At 36.5% G+C, this 27,948-nt stretch overlaps 1 protein-coding gene across 3 annotated transcripts in view; it reads right to left on the bottom strand.

The window, feature by feature from the left end:
- Positions 1-27,948, bottom strand: part of ESF1 (ESF1 nucleolar pre-rRNA processing protein homolog) — a 59,371-nt gene that overhangs the window by 8,398 nt on the left and 23,025 nt on the right. For all 3 annotated transcript variants that reach the window (XM_082428592.1, XM_082428594.1, XM_082428593.1), the window contains exons 10-11: positions 6,150-6,271; positions 3,551-3,638 (exon numbers count right to left, since the gene is read on the bottom strand). In XM_082428592.1, coding sequence (XP_082284718.1) covers positions 3,551-3,638; positions 6,150-6,271 — 210 coding nt within the window. The remainder of the gene's footprint in view (positions 1-3,550; positions 3,639-6,149; positions 6,272-27,948) is intronic.

Consider the following 27,948-nt stretch of genomic DNA (forward strand, 5'->3'; position numbering starts at 1 on the left):
TGTCCAGCTCTTATACATATGGATCCTGGCCCTGGCTTTGCTTGGAAAGCCAGCAAGTCCTTGTGTCCAGCTCTTATACATATGGATCCTGGCTCTGGCTTTGGTCTTTACAACGCACTTGTAGAGTTACAAAAAGTAAAAGGGAGCCATTAGGATTCAGGTTCTACCATCTACAACTGGCCCTTGTGCAATCCAACCACGTTTTCAGTTCACTCCTCTATAAAGTGGGCTAAAGTTTGGATTAGAGGACAGAATGCATATAAGAGCATTTGTAAACTGTAAAACTACATATGAGCAGTATACTGTAAGCACCCAGCATACTGGCTGAATGAATCAAATATGTGTGCCTTATTATTAGATTTTCATGGTGGTTTATCAAATATCTAAAGTTGTCAAGACAAAGGATACATTCTAATAGGGTATATTTAACATGTGATGTACTTTATTTCACTCCTACTTCTTCAAAAACAAAATTTTTCTAACAGTTTATGTAATTAGATAGCACTAAGCAAATTTTTCCAATACTTCATTTCTATAAGAAAAAATAACTTTTAACTCATTCTAGAAGTACATTTTCAAAACTCTCATCTAATATTGAGTTTGCAGTTTAAAAAAAATAGAAAAATTATAGCAAATTTACAGTGTAGGGGGTAAAAAATAAAAGGAAAAATCAGAAAAGATTTCTAGTACTCATATTGGCTCCTAACCCGAGCCAAACACCAGGTCTGGCATCAGTAAGTGAACTCAATTTCTCCACATTTTGAAGAGTGTGTAAGTTTAGCTCTGGGATTGCCTAGGGCAAAGGTGTCCTGGCTTAAAATGTCTCTGTCTTGCTCAACCGTGGAGCTGACCTATATACCCTTCCAAACACTAATGCTTTTCCTCCTATTTCATGGCCGTTCCTTCTGTTTCATAAACTTTCCCCCTACCTTCCAGGTAGTACCTTCTCCAGGAGGACAGAGTACCTTACGCAGGCTCCTGACCTCAGAGCCCAAACCTGTACCTTCCTCTCTTACCAATACTTTCTACCCCTCATTCCATGGTTTGAAATACTATTTAGAGGCTACCGATTCCTAAGTCAGAATCTAGGAGTTATGCTAAATGCCTTCCTTATCCAAATAAAAAAATTGGCAAGTCTACCTCCAAAATATATCTAGAATCCCACTTACTTTTCTCCTTCCAATTCCATTACTGTCGTGCTGTCTAGACCAACCATCACCTCTAGACCTCTACAAAAGCCTGGTCTCTCAGCTCTCACCAACGCCTTTCTCCAATCTGTTCCCTTTTCAGGACCCAGAGTAGTATGTTACAATGCATACCACAACATGTCACATCCTTGCTTTAAGACCCTTCACCGGCTTCCCACTGTCAGTAGAGTAAAATCCAAATTTGTCGCCGTGACACAAGGCCCTGCAGGGTCAATCCTGTGTCCCAGCCTGGCCTTATACCAAACTGCCCCTCTGACCATGCTCCAGCCACACTGGTGTCTTTCAATTTCTCTGACACCCGTTCTTTCTCACCTCATAGCTGTTCTACCCATTTTCCACTCATTTGCAACGCTCTTCCCCCAGCTCTCTCTGCCCAACTCCTTCTCATTCTGCAGGTCTCAGCTCAAACGTCACCATCTCAGAGAAGCTTGCTTTGCCCACCCTATATAAAGAAAGCTACTCTCCTTCGTCCTCCCAGTTATATGCTCTATATTACCCTATTTATTAGTTCCTTTAAAACACTGATCATATTCTCATAATATTCTTATTTGTTTACCTGTTTAGCATGTCTTCCCTAAAACTATAACCTACTTAAAGGATGTAACTTAGCTTGTATTATTAGTGCTGTATCTCTAGCCTAGCAGAGCGCTCGGCACCTGGTAGGCACTCAAAAATATTTATTGATAGAATGGATAAACATGTCGAGATACCATTTTTTAGTCCTAACTTTATCTAAAAAAAAAAAAAAATTCACTCTTTTGTATTTCTTTTTCCTTAAAAGAAAACAGCTTAAGCCCAGATATAAATAATTATTCCTAGGAAGTACGCTGAAATCAAAAGTATATCGAAAGCAAGCAAACGTTATCTGCATTTTCCCTTGGAACTTCTGATACTAACTTTAGGGAAAACTATTCACAATTTAAATGTGCTGATTACAAGAAACAAGCTACCCAAGCCACCAAGCTATTTAACTTACTCTTTGAATCCCACCCCGAGTTCTGCAGTTTGACCAGATTTCACATGCCAAATGAAGCACTTTGGAATGAGAACAAGGAAACTATAATGCTTCGCATTTCTCTGTTGTAAACTTGGTTTCCTGAAATTGGAGGATAAGGCTAAAATCCATCATCTTCTAGAAATGACTGCTCAGGTATGATAAAAAGCAGAATATGCTAAGTTTCCATTTCCCTTTCCAATTCCTAAGAATCTCACATCCTATAATAGACTTTATTCATCTTGATCTCCTTTTCACCAATAGAATGTCAGTGATAAAGGCTATAACAACCAGGAAATAATTTTGAGCAATTTTGACTTTCCTGTTGAGAACTATTCTGGCCCACTAGTCACAAGGGACAAGAAGCAGGGAAACTTCATAAAATCCTTCTCTTTACAATGCCAGCTTGGAGGTGCTCCAGGACCAAGCCTCTGGGGTTCATGTGTGTGGTATGCAGAGCAGGGGAAGGCAAAATGCATGAGAACAAATGGAAAATGCTTACAGTGGTCCTGCACTGACTTGTCCAAGTATGGCCTGAACCTTACCACATACGTTTATACACACACACATTTATACATACCAAAAAGGTAAGAATGAAAGCATTCAGGAAAGAATGACTGGTGCATGCGCAATGGAAACAAAGCTCCCTGGATATAGGAAATCAGATACCTGATAGTTTAGGGATTCAAGGAAAAAGGGAAGGAAGCTGGCTTTCAGCTACAATGAAGCTAATAATGAAGCAGAATAAATGAAAAAGGGATAAAATGAAACATAGATGCTTTTGTCTATTTGAGCCGAAAAACTTTCATACTATGTATGAAATCCTGTTTCACACATGTAAATCATGTAAAAATTTAAAAAAATTATACACATATCCACAAATATATAAACAAATTTATTCCATGCTTTCAATTCTTCATAGCCTGTGCAAAGAGAGATGTAGAATGGATGTGTTATAGAAAAGCAGTGAAAGCACTCAAAAATATGACTTCCTTTTTTTTCCTCATCCTTTTATAGTCAATCTGTCTATAAGGATATTTCCCAGAAAGGCATCTCCAGTAAACTGTTAAATGAATCATATTACCCAAAGCTTCCTATAATGACAGTATTTCTTGTATGTACAGGGGGCATGCTGACCCCTCCTAATCCTATCAATGGTTACATCCCACAGGACAAACTTGCTTATAAGCCACTAGGGAGCTATACAAATTCTAGGAATTTTATTTTTTTATTTTTATTTTTTTAGTGAAACAAAGTGTTTATTAGAAGGAAAAAGAGTATGTGTGAATAGGCACACACAGGCGGACTTTAGATTCCAAGTGAAAACTACAAATATGGGCTGGCTTACCTATTTTTTTAGCTTCTTCGGCAAAGTATGGGTCATTCATATCAACATCAGAGGGAACTTCATCTTCACTGGCCTCTTCAGCAAGAACCTTAAAGTTGAATATAAAAATACATACAGTTTATTATAAGGACCAAAATACATAAGCGTGAAGAAAAACCGTACTTCTTTTAAATCAAGCAGTTCAATCTAAAATTAAAGTAGTTTTTTAAATGGATCAGTTTATAAAATAACTCCTGAGTAACTCTTTTGTTTGTCCAACAAATACTTATGGAATACTTAATAAATGCAGGAACTATGTAGGGCTTTTGAGAGAAATGAAAGTTATCAGATACATGGTTTTTGTCTTCAAAAATTTTACAATCTATTAAAAGAAGTTATAGACACATAAACAGATATATATATAGTAACAGTAATAGTAATTCAAGATAGGAAGTACCAGAAGAGGCAAAAATAAAATACAGACACTCAAGGAGAAGAATACTTTTAGATGGGTGATCAGTGAAGAGAGGTGGCCTGCCTCATCTCTCACGAAACTGAGAAATGGCAGTGATTATCAATAGCTTGAAGTACTGCATTGTGGGTTATCTTTTAAACCATTAAAGCAATTCATCTGCGGTTATTTAAAGAAAATGATAATGAACTTCCTGTTCTCATCACCCAATTTCAACAATTACCTTGTTTTATCTATAATCCACTCATGAAAACTTTTGTGCTATTTTTAAGCACATCTGTTGGTTACATTTTCCCTAATCAAATCTGAACAGTTTACAAATTAGTATATTTAAATTTTAAAAATCAAATCTATAAAATACATAGAACATATGCAAACTGAGATCAGACTAACCAGATTGAGTTTATCCCCAGGAATCTAAAACATGAATCGTTTCAACAAAAACATTTAGAATGCACATTGCTAAACATCATCCTACATGCTGAAGAAGACCCACCAAGCTCTAAAGAATATTCATTTTGATATTACTATCCTTTTAAGAACAAGGGCTTCTAAGAATTTTTTCACCAAACTATTACAACCGATCCATCAGTAATATGATGTTTCTAACAAAGATTATGAAATACTTATATAGCTAACCACATATTTATTCACATTTTTTAAAACTGTTTTTTAGATCTAAATTACAGTATACCAACTATGGCGTATAAACATGTATTCATTTCTTTAGTAATAATTTCTCAATATCAAATTGAAGTCACGAAGAGGAAAAGGGGAAAAAGTATTTTTAACTTGAATTCTTGAAACTCTTCTGTATGTGAAGAACCTGGGGAGATGGAAGAGATCTGCTGGAATCACCAAGTCCAGTATAGAGCTGAGTCTAGAACAAACTGGGCACTCAACCAATGTATTTTTAATATTATTGATAAAATGAGTCCAGTCTAAGCCCAATGAAGGGAAAGCGTTAAAGCAGAAGATAACCTCAAAGCACCAAATGAAAATCAAAGACAATAGCTGCTAAAGATCTCAGAAAAGAGTGACTACTTTATTGACCCCATAAAGACCCATTTGTAAGTCTTCCAATAAACTGATGGTTTAATAACTTGTGGAATTATTCCATTTAAAAGATATTTTACTGCCTGAGAGAGGCAGCATATCAATGGGGGCAGGGCTCTTACCTCATTTCCTCATTTTACTATCCATTTCCAGAAACACTGAGTATAACAGGAGTTCAAAAATCACTCCATTGCATCATTCAATTTTGTAGCTCTCTTTCAATATTGCAGCTCTTGTACCAAAAGCACAAGCTTACACCATACAGAGAGAAACAACACAATACAGTAGCAAGAGCGCTGGAGCAAGAGATCTGGATTCTGGTCTCAGATTGGCCATTAACAAGCTGTGTATCCTCAGACGAACCACTTAATTTTCTACAACTACAAAACGGCAGGGTTGGACTAAAACTAATCATTTAAGATTCCTAAAAGTTGTAAAATTCTGTGATTAGTGATACCATCTTAAGACAATAAATGCAGTGCTAGAATGCTGCATTTCATTGACAAGATAGAGTATTCTTATTGGCAAAAACCCTAAGTGGTCTCTGCTATTACTAAGGACTCTAACTCTGGAAAGATGTTATCCCTGAATGATAGGAGTCAAATCAGATTTTTCACAGACAACATATTAGCACAGAGAAAATATCCTTGATAAAGGGATCTAATGACAATATGATGTTAAAAGATCTATACAATAAAATAATATTGAAAAGTAAAAAAAGTAGCTTGAGAAATGGAAATACAAAGAAAAAATTTCATTCATGTTGAAAATTTCTCTATGTATACATCCTCAAGTAAAAATGTCTGTATGTACCTCTCTTCCTCAAAAACACAGAATAGAATCAAATTGTCTTACATCTAGAAATCAACTAAACTATACATTTTATTTAGGTAGCAAATAAATGTAAAATATTAGAGCAAGGCAGTTAGGTTAAATGATACAGGCTTCGTGTATCATTATGCAGCCTTGCAGAAAACATTTCACCCACCACAGTGAGTGGTCACATTATGAGATACTGGATGCCAAGCACCTGGTACCTTCTGATACTTAGTGGTTGCTCAATAATTATTCGGTCATGATTATCACTGATACCTTTTGTTTCTTTTTCAGTCTTTTTTTCTCTTTCTTCTTCTCTAAAAATTGTTCCCATGGGGTCAGTTTATCCTTTCCTTCCAATTTGTTTCTGACCATCTCTTCTGCACTTTCTTTAAGGCCTAAGAAAAAACACAGATAGGTTAGTTTAAAATGTTATGGCTTCATTCACTTAAAAATGTAATTTACCAAAAAAGGTAATTTACATATATTTACTAGAGTAACAAGATAAAATGCAACACTACAATGTCACAGAGTAATGTAGTATCAATCTATATCAAAGCTATTTCCCAATAACAAATGACAATAAACCTAACCAAACCGAAATAAACAAACCAACTCACCAAATAAATATATGGTCAAGCCACTAAAGAAAACTCCTTTATTTAAGCTCAAAATTCATTTCTCTGTACTTAACTGAATTGTTTGAGACACTAAGAAAAATTCTGGAACAAAATCTTCTCAGGATATGACTACTAATTAATCTTGGGTAACAAAAGGTAAGTGGTCTTTAACATAATTATTTCTACTTGCTTCTTTGCCCAAGTAAAAGACTGTATTCCCTGGAAACTACAAGTGACTAACAAAAACTGATTAGTAAGGCAATCCCTGTTGAAATACCCCAGGAAGAAAGAATTCCTGTAATTTCTCCTCAAGAACTCACTCTGTGAATCCACATCTTTAAGATCAAAAGGAGTATCAAGTTCAGATTCCACCTTGTATGTTTAAGTTCTTTCAATGATGTTATTCGCTCTTGTAGTTATCTCTCAAGGTCCTTGTTCATTATATTCTGCAGTTCCTGATTCATGTGTCTAGGTGGCTTATGAAATAACTAGAGTGGGGTGAGAAGAAAGAAAAGGCCCCAAGGCTGATCTATCAGTTCATGAAGACCTCATTACTGTCAAAGTAAAGGAAATGTGACCACTGTGTTATCCCCTTTGATAATACAGATGTTTGTTTTACTTTTTAGGGTTTTGGGGAGGTCATGGTTGGGTTTGGGGAGAGGGAGTTTTAACATTTAGAGGACACAAAATCCATTAAAAAATTAATGGAATGAATCTAGAGACAAGGTCAATCCAGATCATCTTTCCAGATACATTCTAAATTCTAAGAACGTGAAAACCATCCTAAGGATATAATAATTCCCCTTTCCCCTGATGAGTATACTGAGACTGAGAACGTTCAGCAACTTGCCTAAGAACACACAACTAGGAAGCTATACAGCTACAATTTTAACTCCTAACTGTCCTCTATACTATTACCAGATACATCTGAAATGCTGGTTTGATCTAAAATAAAGAAACTTATAGCCCACGAATAAAATCTAAAGCTTTGGGCCTCACGTTCCTTATCTGCAAAATGAGGTTGGTCTGGATCAGAAGCATGCAACTCCCTCCTCCCGCATACACCTTTTTTCTCCTAAAAGAAAATATTTGGTAGAAGTCCAAATACACAGAACAACTAAAAGTGGTGCTTTGGGTCCTGAGCCCCAAAGAATAGCATGAAACAGCTGGAACAGATGATCTCTAAGGACCCTCTTTGGCTCTTAAGCCAAGACTTAATCTCTAAATTTCTGTAAGTTAGAAAAGTATAAAGGTATACGCATACTCAAGGTTATGTAGATTTGTTTTCATGACATACTGCTGGTATGCCTGATTTATGGGATACTCTCTGATTTACGGGATGCCAAATCAGAAACACAACTCTCAATTCAAAAACGTTTCTTATAAGAAAAACACAATCACTTTACTAAACAGTTTTCAGGAGAAATGTGAACTGTATAAAACATGTCCAGATCTCTGACTGAATCAACAGATACATAGCACCTTAGGAAATGTAAACTTGGATCCTCATTTGGGAGAAAGGAGCAAATCCTGACAAAACAAGTTGAGTTCGAACAGCAAAATAAAACAATTTATATATTATGCCTGTGGGCCAGCACACAGTCCAGTCTCAAATTCTAAATGCACAGTATTGTGTTATTAAATATGATGTTTAAATAATAATCCTTAAGGTATTCTAATTTCCTCATACATTAAGAAAGATTTTATTACTCCAAAATACTAAATTAAGTAATATATTTAGAGTGTTTTTCCCCCCGCCAAAATGTATTCTCTGGTTAATTTTAATCCTTGAAACTTAAACTCTACTTCTATCTCGGCATGATGCTAAGAAAGGTGTTACTGTTTCTTTTAGGTGACTAGAACATTGGTTTAATGTGTCTCAATCTCTATGAACTACTCCACATGTGACTGGGTCTTGACATTTTTGGGGAACATGGATACCTTTAGAATTTGATAAAAACTATGGAATCTCTGGGACTTCCCTGGTGGTCCAGTGGTTAAGACTCCACGCTCCCAATGCAGGCGGCCAGGGTTTGATCCCTGGTCAGGGAACTAGATCCCGCATGCCACAACTAAGACCCGGTGCAGCCAAATAAATAAATAAATATTTTTAAAAATAATAATAATAAAATGTTAAAAAAAAAAACTATGGAATCTCTCTCTCAAACACTGTACTGGAAAAATTTGCATACAATGTTCAAAAGTTTATAGATCCTCAATACTCATTTCTATGTAAGGATCCAAATGGCCTCAGGCAAACAGCATTACCAGGGCAACAGAGGTCTAGGGGAAGACGGGAGTCCATCTCCCACTATTTCAAAACTTATCATTGACATTTGTAGGTTCTACACCAGGGTTTCTCATTTCAGTACAACTGTCATTTTGGACCAGATAATTCTTTGTTGTGAAGGACTGTGCATTATAGGATGTTAAGCAATATATCTGGCCTATCCACACTAGCTGCCAGTAGCCCCCAGTTATGAAAATAAAAAAATCTCTTCAGAATTGCCAAATGTCCTCTAAGGAGCAAAATCACCCCTAGTTGAGAACCACTGTTCTAGACAATGATTAGAAGTCATTTCTTTCCTTCCCTTTTTCCTCCCCTCCCCTTCCCTTCCCTTCCTTCATTTTTTTGTGAAGGAAGGTGCAGCGTTTATTGCAGGTGCCAAACAAGGAGTCCAGGGCAGCTAATGCTCAAAAAGCCCGAACTCCCCAATGGGTTTCAGCAAATCATTTTTAAAGGCAAGGTGAGCGAGAGGCATCCCAGGGTATGTGATCAGCTCGTGTACAATTCTCTGATTGGTTGATGGTGAGGTAACAGGGTACTGTCACAGGGATTAACATTATCTATCCTTAGGCACCAGTAGGTCTGGGGGCTATGTGCTCATGGTTATCAAATAGTTAATTTCTTCCATTTGGTGGGGGTTTTAGCATCTGTAAAACAACTCAGGAAATGTGCATTATATACTGTTATCTGGGTACTTCAGAGAGGAGCTAAAGCAGAGGACATGGGGGAGGGGTCTGTCTTGGGAAGGCCCCATAGGGTCATGCTCAGTTACAGTAGGAAAAAGATACTGAGTCAAACCTCAGTCACCATTAGTTCAAGATACCATAGGTTGTTTCTGAGGGAACCAAAAGGTGATATAGATCTGTTTCCAGACAGGTGATTGGAAACAATTCTCCCTTTCTTGTTCTTTAAGCATTAGAGGTCATTTCTGAAGAGAAGGGCTATTTCATTATTTGTATCACATAAATTACGTATTATTTTTGTTTGGTACTTGATTATAATAATGTCTTTTTTTGTTTAGAAGTTTCAACTGAGTATGCCTTTTCTTCCAACTAGAACAAAGGCAGCTGAAGTCACCTTCTTTTGTATTGCATAATATTTAGCATAGTGCCAGACACATAGTAAGTACTTAATAAGCACTTAATTGATCTGTCTTGAAGGAGGAATTCTTATTTCAAGCCAACCGTTTGATCTTTCATGTTTGGAACATAGTCTCTCCAACAGAAAATGAATCAAAACTTTAGGATCTAAATAAATGTCCTTTATCCCAAAGTGGTTCATGCATTTTTTTTTTTTTTTTTTTTTAGGACCTATAGCTGTAAATAATTCATGAAATATCATTCTTGGGAAATATTTTTCTGGTATTTAGTTTGTTTACAACAATAAAGAAATAGTATCTTCAGTTAAATACAGTCTGTAATTTTTTGCCTGGCTCTCACTTATTACACCAAAATAGTAGAATGACAAACACATTGCAATGAATTAACACACCACCATGATAACTTAAAAATGCTTTGTTCTTGCTGTCATCATGAGGTCATTTAAATCTCCTGCCACGGATCACAGCTGTTTATGTTCTAAATTCTTAAAAATATGCCCATTCCAGAAGCTTCCTGGCATATGCACAAGAACATTCTTCAGACACTTTTAGCTTCATTTGAGAGCAGCCACTACGTGACTGAAAAACAACTTCATTATAAATGTCTAGTTTTGCACATTTGTTTTTTAAAAATTTAAGCATATAGTCAAGGACTGCCGAATTAGTTAAAAATAACATCAATAACCCTAAAAATAAGGAGTGAAAAACTCTTTTAAAACCAACCATGAACACAGATGACTCAATTATAAAAGTAATAATTTAAGCGCAATTCATTCAGACTTATTTTGGCAGTCTGCATACACACAAAGATTCTTTTAAATATCCTTTCAAAATCCACTAAAATAAGAATATACATTTCTTCTGAACTTGCTCATTTGACATTCTGAAAAGTCTTCAAGGGGCAGGACACGAATAACTTAAAATAACTCAACTAGGTACTATGGCTGGTTTTGTTTATAAAAACAAAATACATGTTTTAAGATTTCTGATATAGGCTGAAACTGGCGCTTTTTTATGTATGTGAGAACTCAGGATCCATTGAGAATACTTACGAACACTTACGGCTCAGTCTTTATTTATGTATGGTGTATGTTTAAATGAGACCATGTTAACACTCAATCCCAAAAGTACCCTTTAAAATGTAACTAACTACCATCGCCAACTGAACTCCCAACTTGGAATTCACTCCGGGTGTAACCATGCCCTGGGAACACTGACATCAAAGGCACCCTTTCAAACTGGTCAGTTTTCTCCAATGGTGTGGGGAGGAGACATTTACTTATCCTTAAAGCATATCAGATAGCAAAACTATCAGTCTTTGTAATGAGAAAGATGAAGATTTGAAGTGTTTCGACCTTGGTTCAAGATTTGTTTAGAACATTGGTTTAGAACATTTAGACTTTGGTTCATAATTCGAACTTCTGTAAATCCCTCTCTCCTAAACTCTTACAGTACCATATTCTTTTATTCTGCACTATTTATCACAGTTGCAATTTTATATTTGTGTGATTTTTTTTTAACTATTATTAATGGTTATCACCCTTACTAGGTTGCAAACTCCATGACAGTAGAGGCCACGGCTTGCTTTTTTCCCCCCCACAAAGGTAACGCTATGGCTAGTGGAGGGCCAAGTACACAGCACATGCTGAATAAATGTCTGCTGAATGAATGGAAGTGCAATTGAAAGGATACATGAGTCAAATTTGTTCCCAACCTTACAGACAGGGAGCAACAATTCATGAAATTAAGAAGTAAAATAACAACTAGCCTTGGGAATAATAGTAAATAGCAAAATTCAGAGCCAACAAATGCTCCTTGTATGCACTTAATATTGTTAGAATACTGTTATATCTACTATATGGAAACAACACAGACAGCTATAATACAGATAATAAGGATAAAAGGGTAGTATAGGTAAGCTACTTAGACTGGGAATGGCTTCTCATATAGCATTTAATTCTCTTTCTCCTAAAACAGTCAATGAGGTATTCATAGAAGACACTCCCAAAGTATGTACTAAATGAAGAAATGTTAATGCTTTTTGCTGTTGTTCTTTGTCTAAAAGCTGTTTCAGTGGGTAGCAACTGTTTTGTATTTGCCTTGAATTTGAGCTTATCATTCTCTAACCTCTTCTGAATCTCCTTTGACTCTCCTGTAGAATGATGTCTTCCATTTGTAAGTATATTCATCTTACTGTGAATCAAGCTGTCCTGCTTCTTAGAATCAAATGTTCTTAAAAAGCGGACTTCAAATACAAGACATTTGGGCTTCATTAGGGAGCTATTGTTTCCTGTATTTGTCGGTACTTTATTTGTATGTTTTCTTTGCCTTTCAAGTAGTTTGTGATCACAATGTACGTAATAGCAAGCTGTCCTTAATACTAAAGTAAAATTCTGGCCAAGTCTGATGAAACTATTCTGCTCTTTAATTTGTGGCAAAGAAGACTGAAGAACTACTTGTTCTATTGTTATTTTTTATACATAATGTTTATAGACAAGGCAGAAAATAAATGAAAACTTTAATGAATGGGTAAGACGTAAGGAACCGAAGGCAATTTTTTGGAATTAGTCAAAATAAGAAAGCTCAAACAGAAATGTTACACTAGCTCAGAAGTAGGGAGTTTTCGTTGGGGACATGCACTAATCTGCTCTGGTCTAGCATGGATCTTGGGTTTTAATGGGCTGTTAGCCAAGGAGGCAGGAGGCAGGAGGCAAAGTCTGGAGCCCGATCATGATGGCAGGTCCCAGAGACCACCACCATGAAGCCAGGATCCTTTAGTAGATGCTGCTCCTCCTCCAACAATTTAGAAGGGATACATGCCTGTTTGGGCTTTGGCCATGGGCAGAAGAAGGGAAGTAAAAACACATTTTCCCCCCAGAGAATTTATAACCACAAGCCCACAAATCCATGGGTTTGTGGCTAGAATTCACACTATTTGTGTGGCCCCAAACACCCTAATCCAAAAATTTGGTTTCAATAGGTCCAGGATTGGAAGTGCCCTTAGGTACCTGGCAAGTACTCTCTAAAAGAAGTATTTTTTTGACTCAGGCCTCTGAGAATTCCCATAGGTAAAGAAAGATCCAAGAACAATTAGATCACAATCAAAATTCAATATGAACCAGAGTAAGCTGAAACCAAATAAGTCAGACCTATAAAGACTATAGATTTTAGAATTATCAGATACAGAATATAAAATCAGCACATTTAAAAAAACAAAAGAAATTAAAAGATAAGATTATCAAAGGTATGAGACAGATTTGGGGAAGAAAAAAAAGTTCCAGAAATGAAAAACATAACTGAAATTATAAAGTCAACCAAGTTACACAGCAGAGGTAAAGAAAAGATTAATGAACTGAAACACAGAACTGAAGAAATTACCCAGCATGCTGCACAGATTCAAAGGTATGGAAACTATGAGTTAGATACAGAATGAGAAGGTACCACATATATCAAATGGGATTCCCAGAAGGAGAAGATGAGGAAAAGGTAATATTTTAAGAGAAAATGGCTGAGAAGTTCTCAGAATTCTAAAATGAATGGAAAGTTACTCATCTTCAGGATTCTGGGTATCCAATTAATTCTAAGCAAAAATAAAGCTACCAAGCAAAAAATTACCTACATATATCATAGTGAAACTCTAGAACGCTGAAGTATTTTAAAAGCCAGGGATAAAAGAGAGCACTGTGGAATAAGGCCAACCCTTTCCTGACAGGGTTCAGAAGTGGGCCCCTGGGCCCTGGAATTAAGACGGTGTACTTTTTAGTTACACAGGCTTCCTTACCTGTAAACTCACATCAGTAGGGGTCAAGGGGAAGCCCTGAGTTCACAGTAAATTTGCCCCTCCCCAGAAAAGGATTAAGAGGTGACCAGCTCGGCGCATCCATGGCAACAGCAGATACCCTTCCCTCCCTAATCCTCAACATTCAGCCTCACCACCAAAATCTTGAACCCAGCAGGAATAATCTCTCTGTGCCTATTATCCCTTATTCATCTTAGTCATCACCAAAAGTCCCTATTCATCAGGTTCCCCCTAATCTCCCGTGTTCTAATCCTCAGAAGTTAACTATACATCCACTCTCTCTGTCACTATCTCCCTACCCCTTCAATTCTCTACCACTAAATTCCCTGGAATTCACAGTACATCATCAGTAAAAATTACTGTATCTCAATTATTGTATCTCTGAACATTTTCTTCATCTTCTTGCTCTAACTGAAGCCTGGCTCTCCCCTGAAGATACTGCACAAGGCAGCAGCTTCAAGTGTTTGTTGGTGCTGCTGGTGGTGGTGGCAGCAGCGTTTGGTTTCTTCACAGAGCGCTCACACCAACTGGCCTAGGGAGGGGGTGGGTGTATGGGTCATTAGTGCTCTTTATCCAGTTCTAGGAAGTGTGTTACTGGTCCAGGGTTAGGCAGAGTGACTAACTGACCAATAAAACAGAGAGCCAACCAATAGGTCCACACAGTTTTGAAATATTGGTACCTGACAGAGGTGACATGTCTGATTACTGGAGGAAAGGAGAGATTATTCAATAAATGGAAGAGGATAAAAAAGATCTGCCATGTAGAAGAAGTTGAAATTGGATTCCTACCTTATATCATACCAAAAAAAAAAAAAAATCAACTCCTGATGAATCAAGGACTTAAAAGTCAAAAATCAGTCCCAAATGATACAAACCCATCTCCCATCAATGTTAACAAAGTTTAGAGCTTTAATGAGATATAGTTCATATACCATACAATTCACCCATTTAAAGAATAAAATTCAATGTTTTTTAGTACATTCACAGATACATGCAACCATCACCACAGTCAATTTTAGAACATTTTCTTCTTCTCAAAAAGAAACCCTATCTCTCTCCCCTGCAGGACACTCTGACACCCCCCCACCCTCCCACCACTAATCTATTTCTTGTCTCTATTGTCTGTTCTGCATATTTCATACAAAATATGTGGCATTTTGTGACTGGCTTCTTTCACTTAGCATAATACTTTCAAGGTTCATCCACTTTATAGCATATATCAGTACTTCATTCCTTTTTATGCACCCAGACGTTTCAGAAATACTTATAAATTAGATGAAAATATACACAACAGAAAGCAAAGGAGTGAATACTGAAATCTGGATGATGGTTATTCTTAGGTATGGGGAAGCAGGAGAGATCAGATGGATAAATTTAAGTTGTTGCACAATTCTAGCTTTTATAGTGGGTTCACTTTTTACTAAAAATAAATAAATAGAAGAAGGTCACGCTGGACCAATGATGAAAGAGTTATCTTAATCCAGAGATTATAATGAATATACTTATGTGAACTAGAGGTACATAAGAATAAAAGGACAAGTTTAATAAACTTGACTATACCATTTTTGTTCTTCAAAAGACACTCTGAAGAGAGTAAAAAGGAAAATCACAAACTAGGAAAAGCTATGTGCAAAATATACGGTTGATAAAAGACAAGTCCAAAATATAGGAAGAACTCCAAGTAGAGGAAGAACTCCTATGAATCACTAAAACACAGACAAAGAACACTACATAAAAAATGGTCAAAAGACATGAATAGGTATTTCACAGATAAGAAAGCAGGAAAAAAAATATTCTTTTCATTAGTAATTAGGCAAATGCCTGAGCAGTTCTTTAAAAACATTAAGTTAGGTCATATCACTTCCATTTCCCATTGCATTTCAAGTAAAAGTTAATAAAGTCCATCCAGAGGTCTACAAAACCCTTTGTGACTTGGCCACCTCTCTGCCCTCACCTTCTATTACTGTCCACTCCCTGGCTCATTCTGCCTCATTATTCCTGAACAAATCAGATATGCTTTCCCCTCAGGGCTTTTCCATTTATTGCTTCCTCTGCCTGAAATGTTCTTTCCCAGGATAACACACAGGGTGCAATGTCTTTCCCATTAGCTCTTTGTACAAACGTCATTTTCTCAATGAAGCCTTCCCTTACTGCCCTTTTTAAATGGCTACCCACTCCCACCCATGAACTTCCGTTCCCCATCCAGGTTTTATCCTTTTGTTTCTATAGCCCTTAATCATCATCTGATTATTTTACCTATTTATTTGTTTACCAATTCCCTTCATCCCCTCTCCCCCAGTGCACACACACTAAAATGTAGGACCCCACAAAGGCCTGGATCTTTGTCTGTTTTGTTCAGTGCTATCAGAGAAGAGTCTGGCACACAGAGCAGGAACTCAACAAATATTTGAAAGTAATACACAAATTGAAACCATAATGAGATACCATTACTTACATACTAAATTGGCAAAAAATCACCTGACAATATAAATTAATGGTGAGGATAAAGAGCTATGGGAACTCACACTACTGGTTAGAGTAAAATGGTACAAGCACCTGGGAAAATAATTTGGCATGACCTAGTTAAGGTAATTGTGAGCATGCTGTACAACCAAGAAATTCTACACATATCCAAGAAATTCAATATATACCTAAGGTGACAGGTCCAAGAATATTCACATAGACATTGTTTATAATAGCAAAATACCACAATAACCAGCAACAGAACAGATATATTATGATATATCTATAATGGAATTCTATGTAACAGTGAAAATTAACGGACCATGTCTTCACATATGGATTATGAATAACTCTCAAAAATAGAACGTTAACAGCAAAAAGCAACTGACAGAAGAATACACAGAGGACGCTTTTATAAACTTCAAAATTAACAAAACTAAATATAGGCTGTTTAGGGATACATGCATAGGTGGTAAAACTATTGTATAGAAAAGGGGGATGATTAATATGGAATGCAGTTTCATAGTTTCTTCTGATAGAGAAAGGAAGAGGGTGTAACAGAGGAGTCTCACAGGCGACCGCATACGTTGGTAATGTTCTTTCTTAAGCTGGGTACACAGGTGTTCATTTTATTCTTTTCCTTTAAACTGTATACATAGTGTTTACCTTTGGATCTATGCTCTACTTTCCCACAGTAAAGTTGTTTAAAAAAAAAAAGGGTAGTAAATGTTCAGTCTTTGACAACTGTGTGCTAAACTAGGTTTCACTGCCTTTTGTCATTTAATCCCCATCAAAACAGTAGGTACCTAAACTCAGACCTTCTGACACAAGCCCTCTACGCTCTTTCCATGATTGCAGTAAACTACTAATGCTATCCCAAACTTCATTATAAGAAGGTCCCGATCTATACACTGTTTTTGGAAAATCCACCTGTAAATTGATGGCTTGAAACTTAGGGGTGTCTAATTGTTTTCCTCCCTGGGAGAGGTTCTAACTACAGAAGCTATTAACATAAGGGCATTTTGAGGCTGCAGTACAACCGAAATGTCATTTCTAAATTAATTAAACAAAAAAATCTTTCTTTAATAAAAATGAAATGAAAAGCACTTCAACCTCCCTAGCATTTCAATATTTAACGACCTTTTAAGCTAGATTTTTCTTGCTGCAATCTAAGTATTTTCTTCCACATATACTGGGCTGAGTTTATATAAGTAAACTGTAATTCTGACTACGGCTAAAAAGACTTCCCAAATAACTATTAGGAAAGCAGTGTCTTCCCAACCTTTTTCCTATTATGACATATAAAAAATAATGTTTGCACAGCACACTGGAGTAAATGGAGGAGGCTACCAGAGAAGGAAACGAAACTGGGGGCTCTGGTTGATCTAAAGGCTAAAGGGATCAATACCTGGGCAAATCTGTAATCCACAGGTGGTGCGCTGGTTGGGGATCTCTGAAGTAGAGTACCATTTAAGGTTTACTCCTTTTCTAGTATTTGTAATTAACTCAGAGTTTATTTCATTGGCAGTGTCCTCCACTGCAACATTGAAAAAGTTACAGAATGAGAATTAATAGAGAATGAAAGTAACACTGAAAATTAGGACTTCAATATATCCATGGCTTGTTTTATAAGCTAGCACTGTTTCTATTCTTAGGGATTCTCTGTTGACAGAAATCTACTAAAGTAATCTATGATGGGTCAAGCATTCTTTGGGTCCAAAGATATCAGAATCTTGGAATACCAACTAACAACACGTATGCCTAGAAGCCTGCAGTGTTCAACAGCAAATACGCAAAGCTTTCCGTTGGCTTTTTTTTTTTTTTTTTTTAAACCTTCAGAGCAGCTTATTAATCAGAAGACAGGCTTCTTAGACATTGTCACACATGTGATCCTGGTCGTAGACCAAACTGTTCCCACACCCTGAGAAGTCTGCTTCTGGCTCGAAATTATGAATCCAAATAAATTACTTTAAAAATATTTTTAAATCTCTCTATGCTTCCACAGAAAGAAGCAGCAACGGAAACCTAAAATGAAATACACTTTATGACAATCTAAGGTGACAATGCTTAGGAAAAGCTTGGTGAAGTCCAAGGCAGACAGATATCCCTAATTTACGCAAGCCAATTCTTAGAGAAGCATATGCCTTCGAAATGCATGCTTCAATTTACCACTGAGGCGTATCATTCCAAACACCAAGGGAACCCGCCCAAGTCAAATTATTGGCACTCATCTTTTGACATACATAGGATCAGATTTTCAAGTTTATGCCAAATAATTTTACAGATAAAAGTTTTCCATGTCACTGAATGAGTAGATTGAGCTAAGGCTATCTCTTGATAGCTCATTTGATGAGAACTATCCCCACCCTCAATGAAAACTATCATGAGAGGGAGGAGAGTACTTGTAGGCTCTCTTCCCCTAGTAGATTACATCAGGCAAACAGTGTCACTGTGTACTGAAAATAATACAGAGCCCCTCCCACAGGATACCTGCAGATTCAACCTGCTTAGCTACCAGTTCAAGCTACAATATTTTTACCAGCTTTACCTTGGACCTCAAAGCTTTAAATTATCATTGCATTATAGTCAGTGAGCAGTTGTCTACAATGGTCTAACCAAAAGGGCACTGAGAAAGGCTGGCAAATCTTTCAGAGCACAGGAACATGGCATATGGTCCCAAAGTGGGATTAAGTTTTATATCAAACCAAAGATCTATAGAAAGTACTTATGCCCTTTCCTTTATGTGGCTTCAAACCTTGAGCCAACTGTAGAAACTAGATTTGATTTTGTGTATTTTATCAGCATTTCTGAGGAGCCTTCATAAATTAAAAAATAAGAAGCTCCTTAGTTAGCACCATGAATTAACAGAACTGTTTCAAGATAAATGATAAGAGGCATGAAGATGTTCTACTCGTAGGAATTTATCCCTAAGAAAATTCAATATAAGGTTATTATGTCCTCCATAATAGCGAAACATTAGAAAGAGCCTAAAACATAAATTAGATACACAATGGAATGTGATGCAGGCATTATGATTAAAAGATTATTTAGAAACATGTAAAAATAAGTATGAGAAATGAAACAAAAAAGGAGAATGCAAAATGGGAGTATAATCAACTACATGTGCCTGTAGAAGATAATGGATAAAAATGAATGTGTAATAGCTAAAACATGGAAGCAACCCAAGTGTCCATCAATGGATGAACTGGATAAGCAAAATGCGGCATATATACATATATATACAACACATACATACCATGGAATATTACTCAGCCTTAAGAAGGATGCTACAACACGGATGAACCTTGAGGACATTCTGCTAACTGAAATAAGTCAGTGACAAAAAGACAAATACTGTATGATTCCATTTATATGAGATACTTAGAGTAGCCAAAATCAGAGAGACAGAAAGTAGAATGGTGGTTGCCAGGGGCTGGGGGAGGGGCAATGAAGAGTTGTTTAATGGATATAGAGATTCAGTTTTATAAAGATGAAAATGCATATGGAGATGGATGGTCGTGATGGCTGCACAATAGTATGAATGTTCTTAATACCACTGAACTACACACTTGAACATAGTTAAGATGGTAAAGTTTATGTTACGTATATTTTATCACAAAAAAATTGGGAAAAAACCCAAATGTGTTAAAGTAGTATAAGGTTATATGACTTTTCAATCTTAGAAAAAAAAGAACAGCAATAATGAAACTGCTGAAAGTAGTCTGAGTGAATTCTGTCAAAATAACACATGGAACATGTGTGTGAAAAATGACAGTGTGCTAGCCAGGCAGTCAGTATATAGAATGATGACGTGGGACAACCTCAAATAGAATAGGCAAAAGCTCTGCTTTAAAGACCAAAGAATTCACAACTTCAAACAAATCACCATAGCTGTGGGCTGTGGGAAAACAATACATGAAACACGCTCTCTGTTCTTGAACCGACTCTGGGCAGATTGTAAATCTAAGGCAAAGTCAAAAAAAGTACTACTGTCTGGAAATAGTAGCTACAGATGCAAACAGTACAACTGACATGACACACAGGCAGAGAGGGAAAGGCCCACATTAAGAGAATCAGCCTAGATGCTGGCAACCAGAAGCACTTATCGATTTACATATTTAATTGGGATCCTAAAACAGCAGACCAATTAACCTAAAACTTCAAAAGGTATGGGAATTTTTAGCACTTTCTGAAACTACTACTATTATAAAAATATCTTCAGTTTTGCTTTAGATCTTTTTTTTAAAAGCTTCTTGGAAAACTTAAAATAAAATTAAATTTTAATACTAACAGAAAATTATTGTTAAAATAATCAGGAAATTCTGAGAAATTTACTGGCAACTCTATGGAGAAAACGTGCTACCACTGTTTTTAGATAACCCTAGCTGCTTCTCATTTTTATTACATATTCCACAAATGATTTTTCTTTTTTTTTGGGGTGGGCACAGTAAAAGTTTCAGCTTATTACCATACAAGGCCCTTATAGTCAACCTGTTAACTGGATGATTTAAGGAAGGAATGGACACCTAAGTTTTAAAATTCAAGCTATGTACTAGCTGTGTACAAGTTACGATAGTGCACTGCAAACTGGTTTCCTCCCCATCACCAAAACATGAAGCAAACTGCAAATTCTTTTTAGCTTATTTTAGTTTTCCATTTAATGCTCTCCTCTACACTGAACTCAAAATTTTAAACATCTGGTTATTTTAAAAGTTCTGACCAAAAAAACAGTTTTGCGACTATATTTCAAATAATGGATACACTGGCAATAAATGGAAATAAGAGATATAGCCAAAAGTAAATAGTGAACAGGTTTTAAGATGTCTGAAAATTAAAATGTTTGAAACCGGGCTGCCTAGCAAAATGAATGCCCAACTGATTCAAAACATTTTATTTCTAAATAAAGAATGAATAACACAATAGCCACAGATACAGGTCATTAATGTCTCTGTGTTTAAGCTTCCCATTGGGTCACTGAATAGAGAAACGGAGATGGAATAAAGATGGGGAAAAAGGAAGTACAAAGGATAAAGAACAGATACCAGAATCAAACAGAACCACAGTTGTGAAGCGTGGAGGAAAGAGTAAGTAGAGGGAGGAGGAGCTGCGACCCGACCTCTCACCTCCATGCGTGGGCGTCAAGAAGGACTCCTCTCGGGGGATGAGACAGCAAGGAGTCCTTCCTTCTTCTCTGCCTTCCATGTCTCCTTCAAAAGACTAAGAATCCCACAGCTCTGGGCGTTCCCGACAAGATCTGCCCAGACACTGACAGTCTCACCACTAGTACAGCTTTAAGAGGTCAGTATTCATCTCATTATATCCTTTATCTCTATTTAATTCTGTCATCACAAGAAGTCCACAACTTCCAAATCATCCCTTCTCCTAAAAATATGCTGAATATTCCCATTCCCACCCTTCCCCCAAAAGAACATTTCTACACCTTAGTCCATCATAATCAGTCATTAATAGTTATTAACAAAATCCTCTTTATTCATTCCCTTGCTAATTTGAGCCTCACTGAAACCTGGTTCTTCTCTGAGGACACTGTTTCTCCTGCAGCTCTTCTAGGTGGTGAATTTTTCTCTCCCACACTCTGTCCATCTTGCTACTCACTGCCAACTCCAGTCCACTGGCTGGTCTTCCTCCTAAAGTCCCCAACTTTTAGTAACATGTTATCAGACTACACCGCCTACTCCCCCGTTACTGCAGAGATCTAATGACTGTAGTCACACCCCTCACTTCTTGAAGAGCTAAGCTTTGGCTCACTGCCACTCTCTCCAATTCTAGCCCTGTCACAATTCTTGGTGATTCCAATATCCACACGGATGACTGTTCCAACACCCTGTGCCTCACAGTTCACTGACTATTATTCCATACTCCCTGTAATCTCAGAAACTCCCCCCATAACTAGAACTGTCATTATCAAAACTGCAAACCCACCATAATCTTAATTTCAAGTATCCTACTCCTCAACCACTAGCCCCAATCCTTCCATTTTATTCTCTCTAGTACCCCAAGGCTAACAATTCTTTTGTCTCACAGGGACCTACAGTCCATCAATCCTCTCACCTTTCCCCCATCCGTCACCCCCAATATACCCTCATTACCCTCCTAACCCAACATAGATACTATGGTCCATCATTACAATCACCCCCTCCCCCCCTCATTCCTACTCTCAGCTGATGACTTTACTTCCCATTTCACTAGGAAAATATAAGCAAATAGAAGAGTACCACAAGTTCCCACCACCATTTCTACTCATTACCCTCTGTGACCATATTCCTTCCCTTCTCTCCTGTTACAATGGGTGAAATGTCCATGTACATCTACCAAAGGCCAATTCCTCCACTTGAGCAAAAACATTCCAACTCCTTTTGCCTACTTTAGAATGTAGTTCTCTGCATCATTTTTTCCTGTCTGTGGATCACTCCCAGAAGTAATATAGCATGCTGTTATTTCCTCTCATATTAAAGAAAAATGCTCTCTTGATCTCACTTTCCCTTCCAGTTTCTAGAGGGAGTTCTACTAGCATAAGTTAGAATGCTAACTAATAAATGTAGAAGAAATGACAGAAACAGAAAATCAATATTTTGCAGCCAACAATATAATAACTGATTCAAGCAAGGATCTATAAAAATCTATAACATCACCAAGTAAAATGCTGGGGAACAGGATATTCACACACTGCACAAATTACCTATCAGTTACAAAAGAAAAAATAGAGCTTTATGATGGAAAAATCAGTAGGACACCACCTTAAGTGAGTGAGCAAAGTTATAACAGCACAAAAAATGGGAGAAACTGACATTATGTGCCTCCTGATGTGAAGCAATGGGAAGTATACAACATCATTCATGGAAAATTCTTGCCAAAAACTTTTCAGCTGAATTGTGAGGAAACAATCAGACAAATCCAGATTGTGGGTATTCTATAAGTCAACTATTGTAGACTTTAAACACTTTAAACTTTAAACACTTTAAAACTGACTGATCCTGGATCAGGAAAAAACACTGTAAAGAATATTACTGGAATGAGTGAGAAATTTGACTACTATTTTAACGATATTAAATTCCCTTAGTATGATAATAGCGTCATGCTTATGTAGAAGAATGTCTTTGTGTTTGGAGTATGTCGGAGTATTTTTTTAAGGATGAAGTGTGATGACGCCTGCAACTTCCTAATCATCAAATATTTTAGAAAAAGGAGTTGTCTCTCCTAACTGTCTCCAATTCCACTCCTCATTCTCTCCTAACCCCATTAAGCTCATCCTCCCCATTCCACCAAAACTCTTCAATGGTCTCTACATTGCTAAATCCCATGGTCTTTCTTAGTCTGTATTTTACTGACCCATCTTCTCACTGAAATGCATTCTTCACTTGGCCACTGGATACCCCACAACCCTGAATTTCCTCCTTTGTTTCTGGTAGCTTCTTCCCAGCTGCCTCTGGATGGTCCCTGCTCACCTCTCCTCAACCTCTAAATGCTGGAGTACTCCAAGGGATCAATTTTTGAACCTCTTTTCTTTTCTACCTACAATCACTCCGTTGGTGTTCTTTGCTTACAGAGATCTGTACAATGAAGATTCTCAAATTTTTTATCTCCAGTCTTGACCTCTTCCCTGAACTTTAAACTGGATATCCAACTATCTCCTTGGCATGTCTATTTCAATATATAATAGGCATCTTACATGTGACGAAGAGAATTTCTGAAGTTCCCTTGAAAACCTGTCCAACCCACAATCTTTATTATCTCAGGATTATTACAATAGCCTCTTGACTGATCTCCCCAATTTTGTCCTTCCCTGCCACTTTAATCTACTCTCAAGTACAGCAGCCAGATTGGTCCTGTTAAAAATAAGTCAGCTCCTCTTTTTATTATATCTATGGGATGATGGATGCTAACTAAACTTATTGCAGTAATCATTTTACAATATATGTAAGTCAAACTATTATGCTGTACACCTTAAACTTATACAGTAACATATGTCAATTATATGTCAATAAAACTGGAAAAAAACCAAGTCAGATCTTATTGCTCCTCAGCTTAAACACTCCAATGGTTTCTCATCTCACTCAGAGATGTTCAAGCCCTTAAAATGGTCTGCAAGACCCTCATGATCTGGCCCCATTACCTCTCTGACATCATCCATTATTCTCTCCTTCACTCACTCACTGTGGTCACACTGTTCTCTGTGCTGCTCCTCAAACACACTAGATAAGCCACAGCTTCAAGGCCACTCACTTGTTATACCCTCTGCTCGCACACTCTCCTCTGCATGGCTCACCCCCGACCTCCACTTCCTTTAGTCTCTGCTCAAATATCTTTCTTATTAAAGACTTATCTGTCTCCCCTTAACCAGAAATATAAGCTTTATGAGGTCAAGGATTTGTATGTTTTGCTCACATCGTGTCTAGAATGGTTCTTGGCATATGCTCAATATTTGAAGGAAAGTTGAGGCACTGCAGGATGATGAGTAGAAAAAAGACCAGATATCCTTTTCACCTGTGTCTAATTAATCAGGAGATAACTAAGAAAAAGAGGACTTTTATCATATCTAATCTCCTTTAAGATTACAAAGAAACATGTCATTATCTGTTCATATTCTGGATGAAATTTCAAAGATTAAAATACACGGCTTGCAGTATCTACAACAAAAAATTATTATCACATAAATTATTAGGGGAGGTTATTTAACATATGAGATCAAACTCATTATGCTTCATTTATATGTATATTACAAATTCCCTAATGAGGCACATTCATCGATAAAGTCTCAATATGCTAATTACATGTGTTACTTTCTCTACTCATCAAAATGAGTCAGGCAGGATACCTTATTAGCAACACATTGAGATGGGCAATGCTACTCCACATCAAAACAATGGATTACAACGTTCCTTAAAAATCTTAAAATTCAACATTTTTAATCATTTATAATCTCAATAACGCTGTATTATCACACCTTCATGAGGAACTAAAACATCAAGAGAAAGAGTAGTTCACTCCAGTTGTTACACCCATGTACCTGTTATCTGCCTCCCTTAACACTTACCCTCGAAGAATTAAACTCCTAATGTTACTATATTGTATAATCCAACGTAAAAAGATAGGAAGTTTAAACAGTCTAAACTAAAATTTCTTTCAAGCCACGCCAAGTGCAGCAACTGTTAGTGATTATTAAGAGTACTTATTTTTCTGCAGAGTTTAATATTTTGGAAATTCAAGCCACAGAAAAACTGATGCATGATATACTATAATCTCATACTGACCCTCTGTGGTTTACTGAAGTATAACATCAAAAAAGTCCTGCGGTTCAGGGTAATTGTTACTGGGAACATACATTTCTTAAGACACAAATTCAACAAAATACACGTGTGACACGAATAGTACTCTGTAGCTTACCAAGTACTCTATAATATCTCAAATTAAGCAAGAAAGGTATTATTAGTCCCACTTTCCAAATAAGTAAACTGAGATCCTGAAAGAGTAGTTCATTTTTCTCATTTAACATGTCTAGTATGTAAAAGACCCCTTACATTTACATACACAAAGAAAACGCACGCATGCACTTGTGTGCACATCCATACCAAAGATTCACAGGGTAATAATACCCCATATGGGGCCTTCAAAAATACTATGGTTAAAGACTTTAAAAAATGCATTATATAGCAAAATATCAACTTTCCTTCATTCATCTAAGAGTAAAAATTACATAGTGAATGTTGATGATAATTCCATGAAACTGGCACTTTCATCATTGTTGAAGGCATTAAAAACCGGTACAACCCTTTTGGAAAGCAATTTGGCAGTAATCTCAAGACACAAAAAGTGTCCGTGTCCTTTCCTAGTAATTCCATTTCTGGGAAGTTAGCCTATGAAAATAATTTAAAATATGGAAAGAGCTATAGATTATTTATAACATTCTAGATGCTTGGCATCTGAGATTTAAAATTTGAGGCTTGGACACTGGTAGTTTTAACAGCTTGTGAGAGAACCACAGGTTGATCCACAGCATATGTAAAGCGGCTATGTGAGTGAGGAAGTCATGTTACTAACTGATGAGTGAGCCTGACTGCCAGCATTAGCTTCTCCTTGTGGTCTCTACAAGTTCTCACATGCACAGACGTTTCTAAAATGGGGTAGGTGGGGGGGAATGAGCATCTTTGTTAAAAAATTGTTTTTATAAGTAAAAGGCCCTAAAATAGCAAGCCTATTACTTGGCTGGTGATAAAAGTGAAGAGATCTAAGGAAGTACTGATATTTGTGGGTTTGGGAATTGTAACAGCCTTAGATGAAATTTCTTTTCAATGCCATGGGCCTATTGTAATGAAAGATCAGAAACATGACTAAAATATTCAACAACAGAGAAATGATAAATTAAACCACAATCTACCTAATCACTCAGTGGCCGAATAAGGGTAATGGAATTACAGATGTTAATTTTTCATTTTACATTTTCAAAATATTTTAAATGACATTAATATCACATCCACAAATAGCAAAGTCAAGATAAAAATGTACTGCTAAATATAAGAGGGAACAGTCGCTAATTCATCACATGAGATCAGCATTACCCTGATACCAAAAGCTAATTAAGGATATTTCAAGAAATGAAAACTATAGACAAATATTCCTCATTAACACAGGTTCAAAAATCTTTTATGAAACATTACTAAACTGAGTCCAGGAATATAAAAAAAGTACAATGAACCATGACTAAGTGAGGTTTATCCTAGGAAAACTGTACTGCTTAAATCTTCCTATGTATCACTTTTTGGTATTTGCACTACATAACTGTACTAATAAAGACAAAGGTTAGATCTGGCCCACTCAAAATAGCTCTAAAATATTTAATATAAAACTTTGCAATCAACTTTATTTTAAATCTTCTTTCTCAAATAGTCACCTGAATACCTCAATTTAAAATATGTTCATTTAAAATATCTTCATTCAATAAGCTCATTCTAAGATTAGAATTAAGCTACAATTACAACATACTTGACTGAAAGACAGAATCCAACATTTCCTGGAATCATAAATCCAAGGACCTCATATAAAAAAATTTCTTCACACATCTCTGAGTGGTATGGTTGTACTGCCTTATTGTGAGACTTACTGACAAAGGACGCTCAACTCCTTTAAAGCAGCCTCTGTGCTCTTCTGATGAACAATCCTAACGATATAGAGAATTCCTCTTTACCTTACACTGAAATCTACTTTCCTTCGACTTTTATCCACTGGTAAAAGCACTGACTTCTGAGATAGTATGTGAGATTAAGTCTCTGTTTACATACTCAGCCTCCAAGTACTTGAAAATAACTATTAAGTCACTTTTTAGACTTTTCCTCTCCAGGCTAAATTAATTGAGTTCTCTCAACCACTGTTCATAAGATAACACTACTAAACTTCATTTTTTCTTACCACCACTTCCTGCAAAAGCCAAACATTTAAAACAAATGGGTTATAACATAGCACCATGTTCCTACAGAAATAGGCAGAAGATATGTGTATATCCTAATAAATTTACTGCAAGAGTCAGTCAATCCTCAAATATCAAAATATCCTAGTTCCCCCCCCCCCCAAATAAAAACAACCTAAGAAAACAGATGTTTTACTCTCAGTGCAAAAACATACTAGTGTAAGAAACAGAAGTAACTGAATATAGAACAGTTAATGCAATGGTGCTCTAAGTAGTATTTTTTCATCTAGAGACGAATTGAGGCTAAAAGAATTGAATCCTTGTCAAAAATTATACCTACCTTTAAAAGATATACATATATGTAAAAAGCAGTAATTTGCAAAAAACC

The sequence above is a fragment of the Balaenoptera physalus genome (assembly GCF_965194825.1).
Source record: "Balaenoptera physalus genome assembly, chromosome: 16".
NCBI lineage: Eukaryota > Metazoa > Chordata > Mammalia > Artiodactyla > Balaenopteridae > Balaenoptera > Balaenoptera physalus.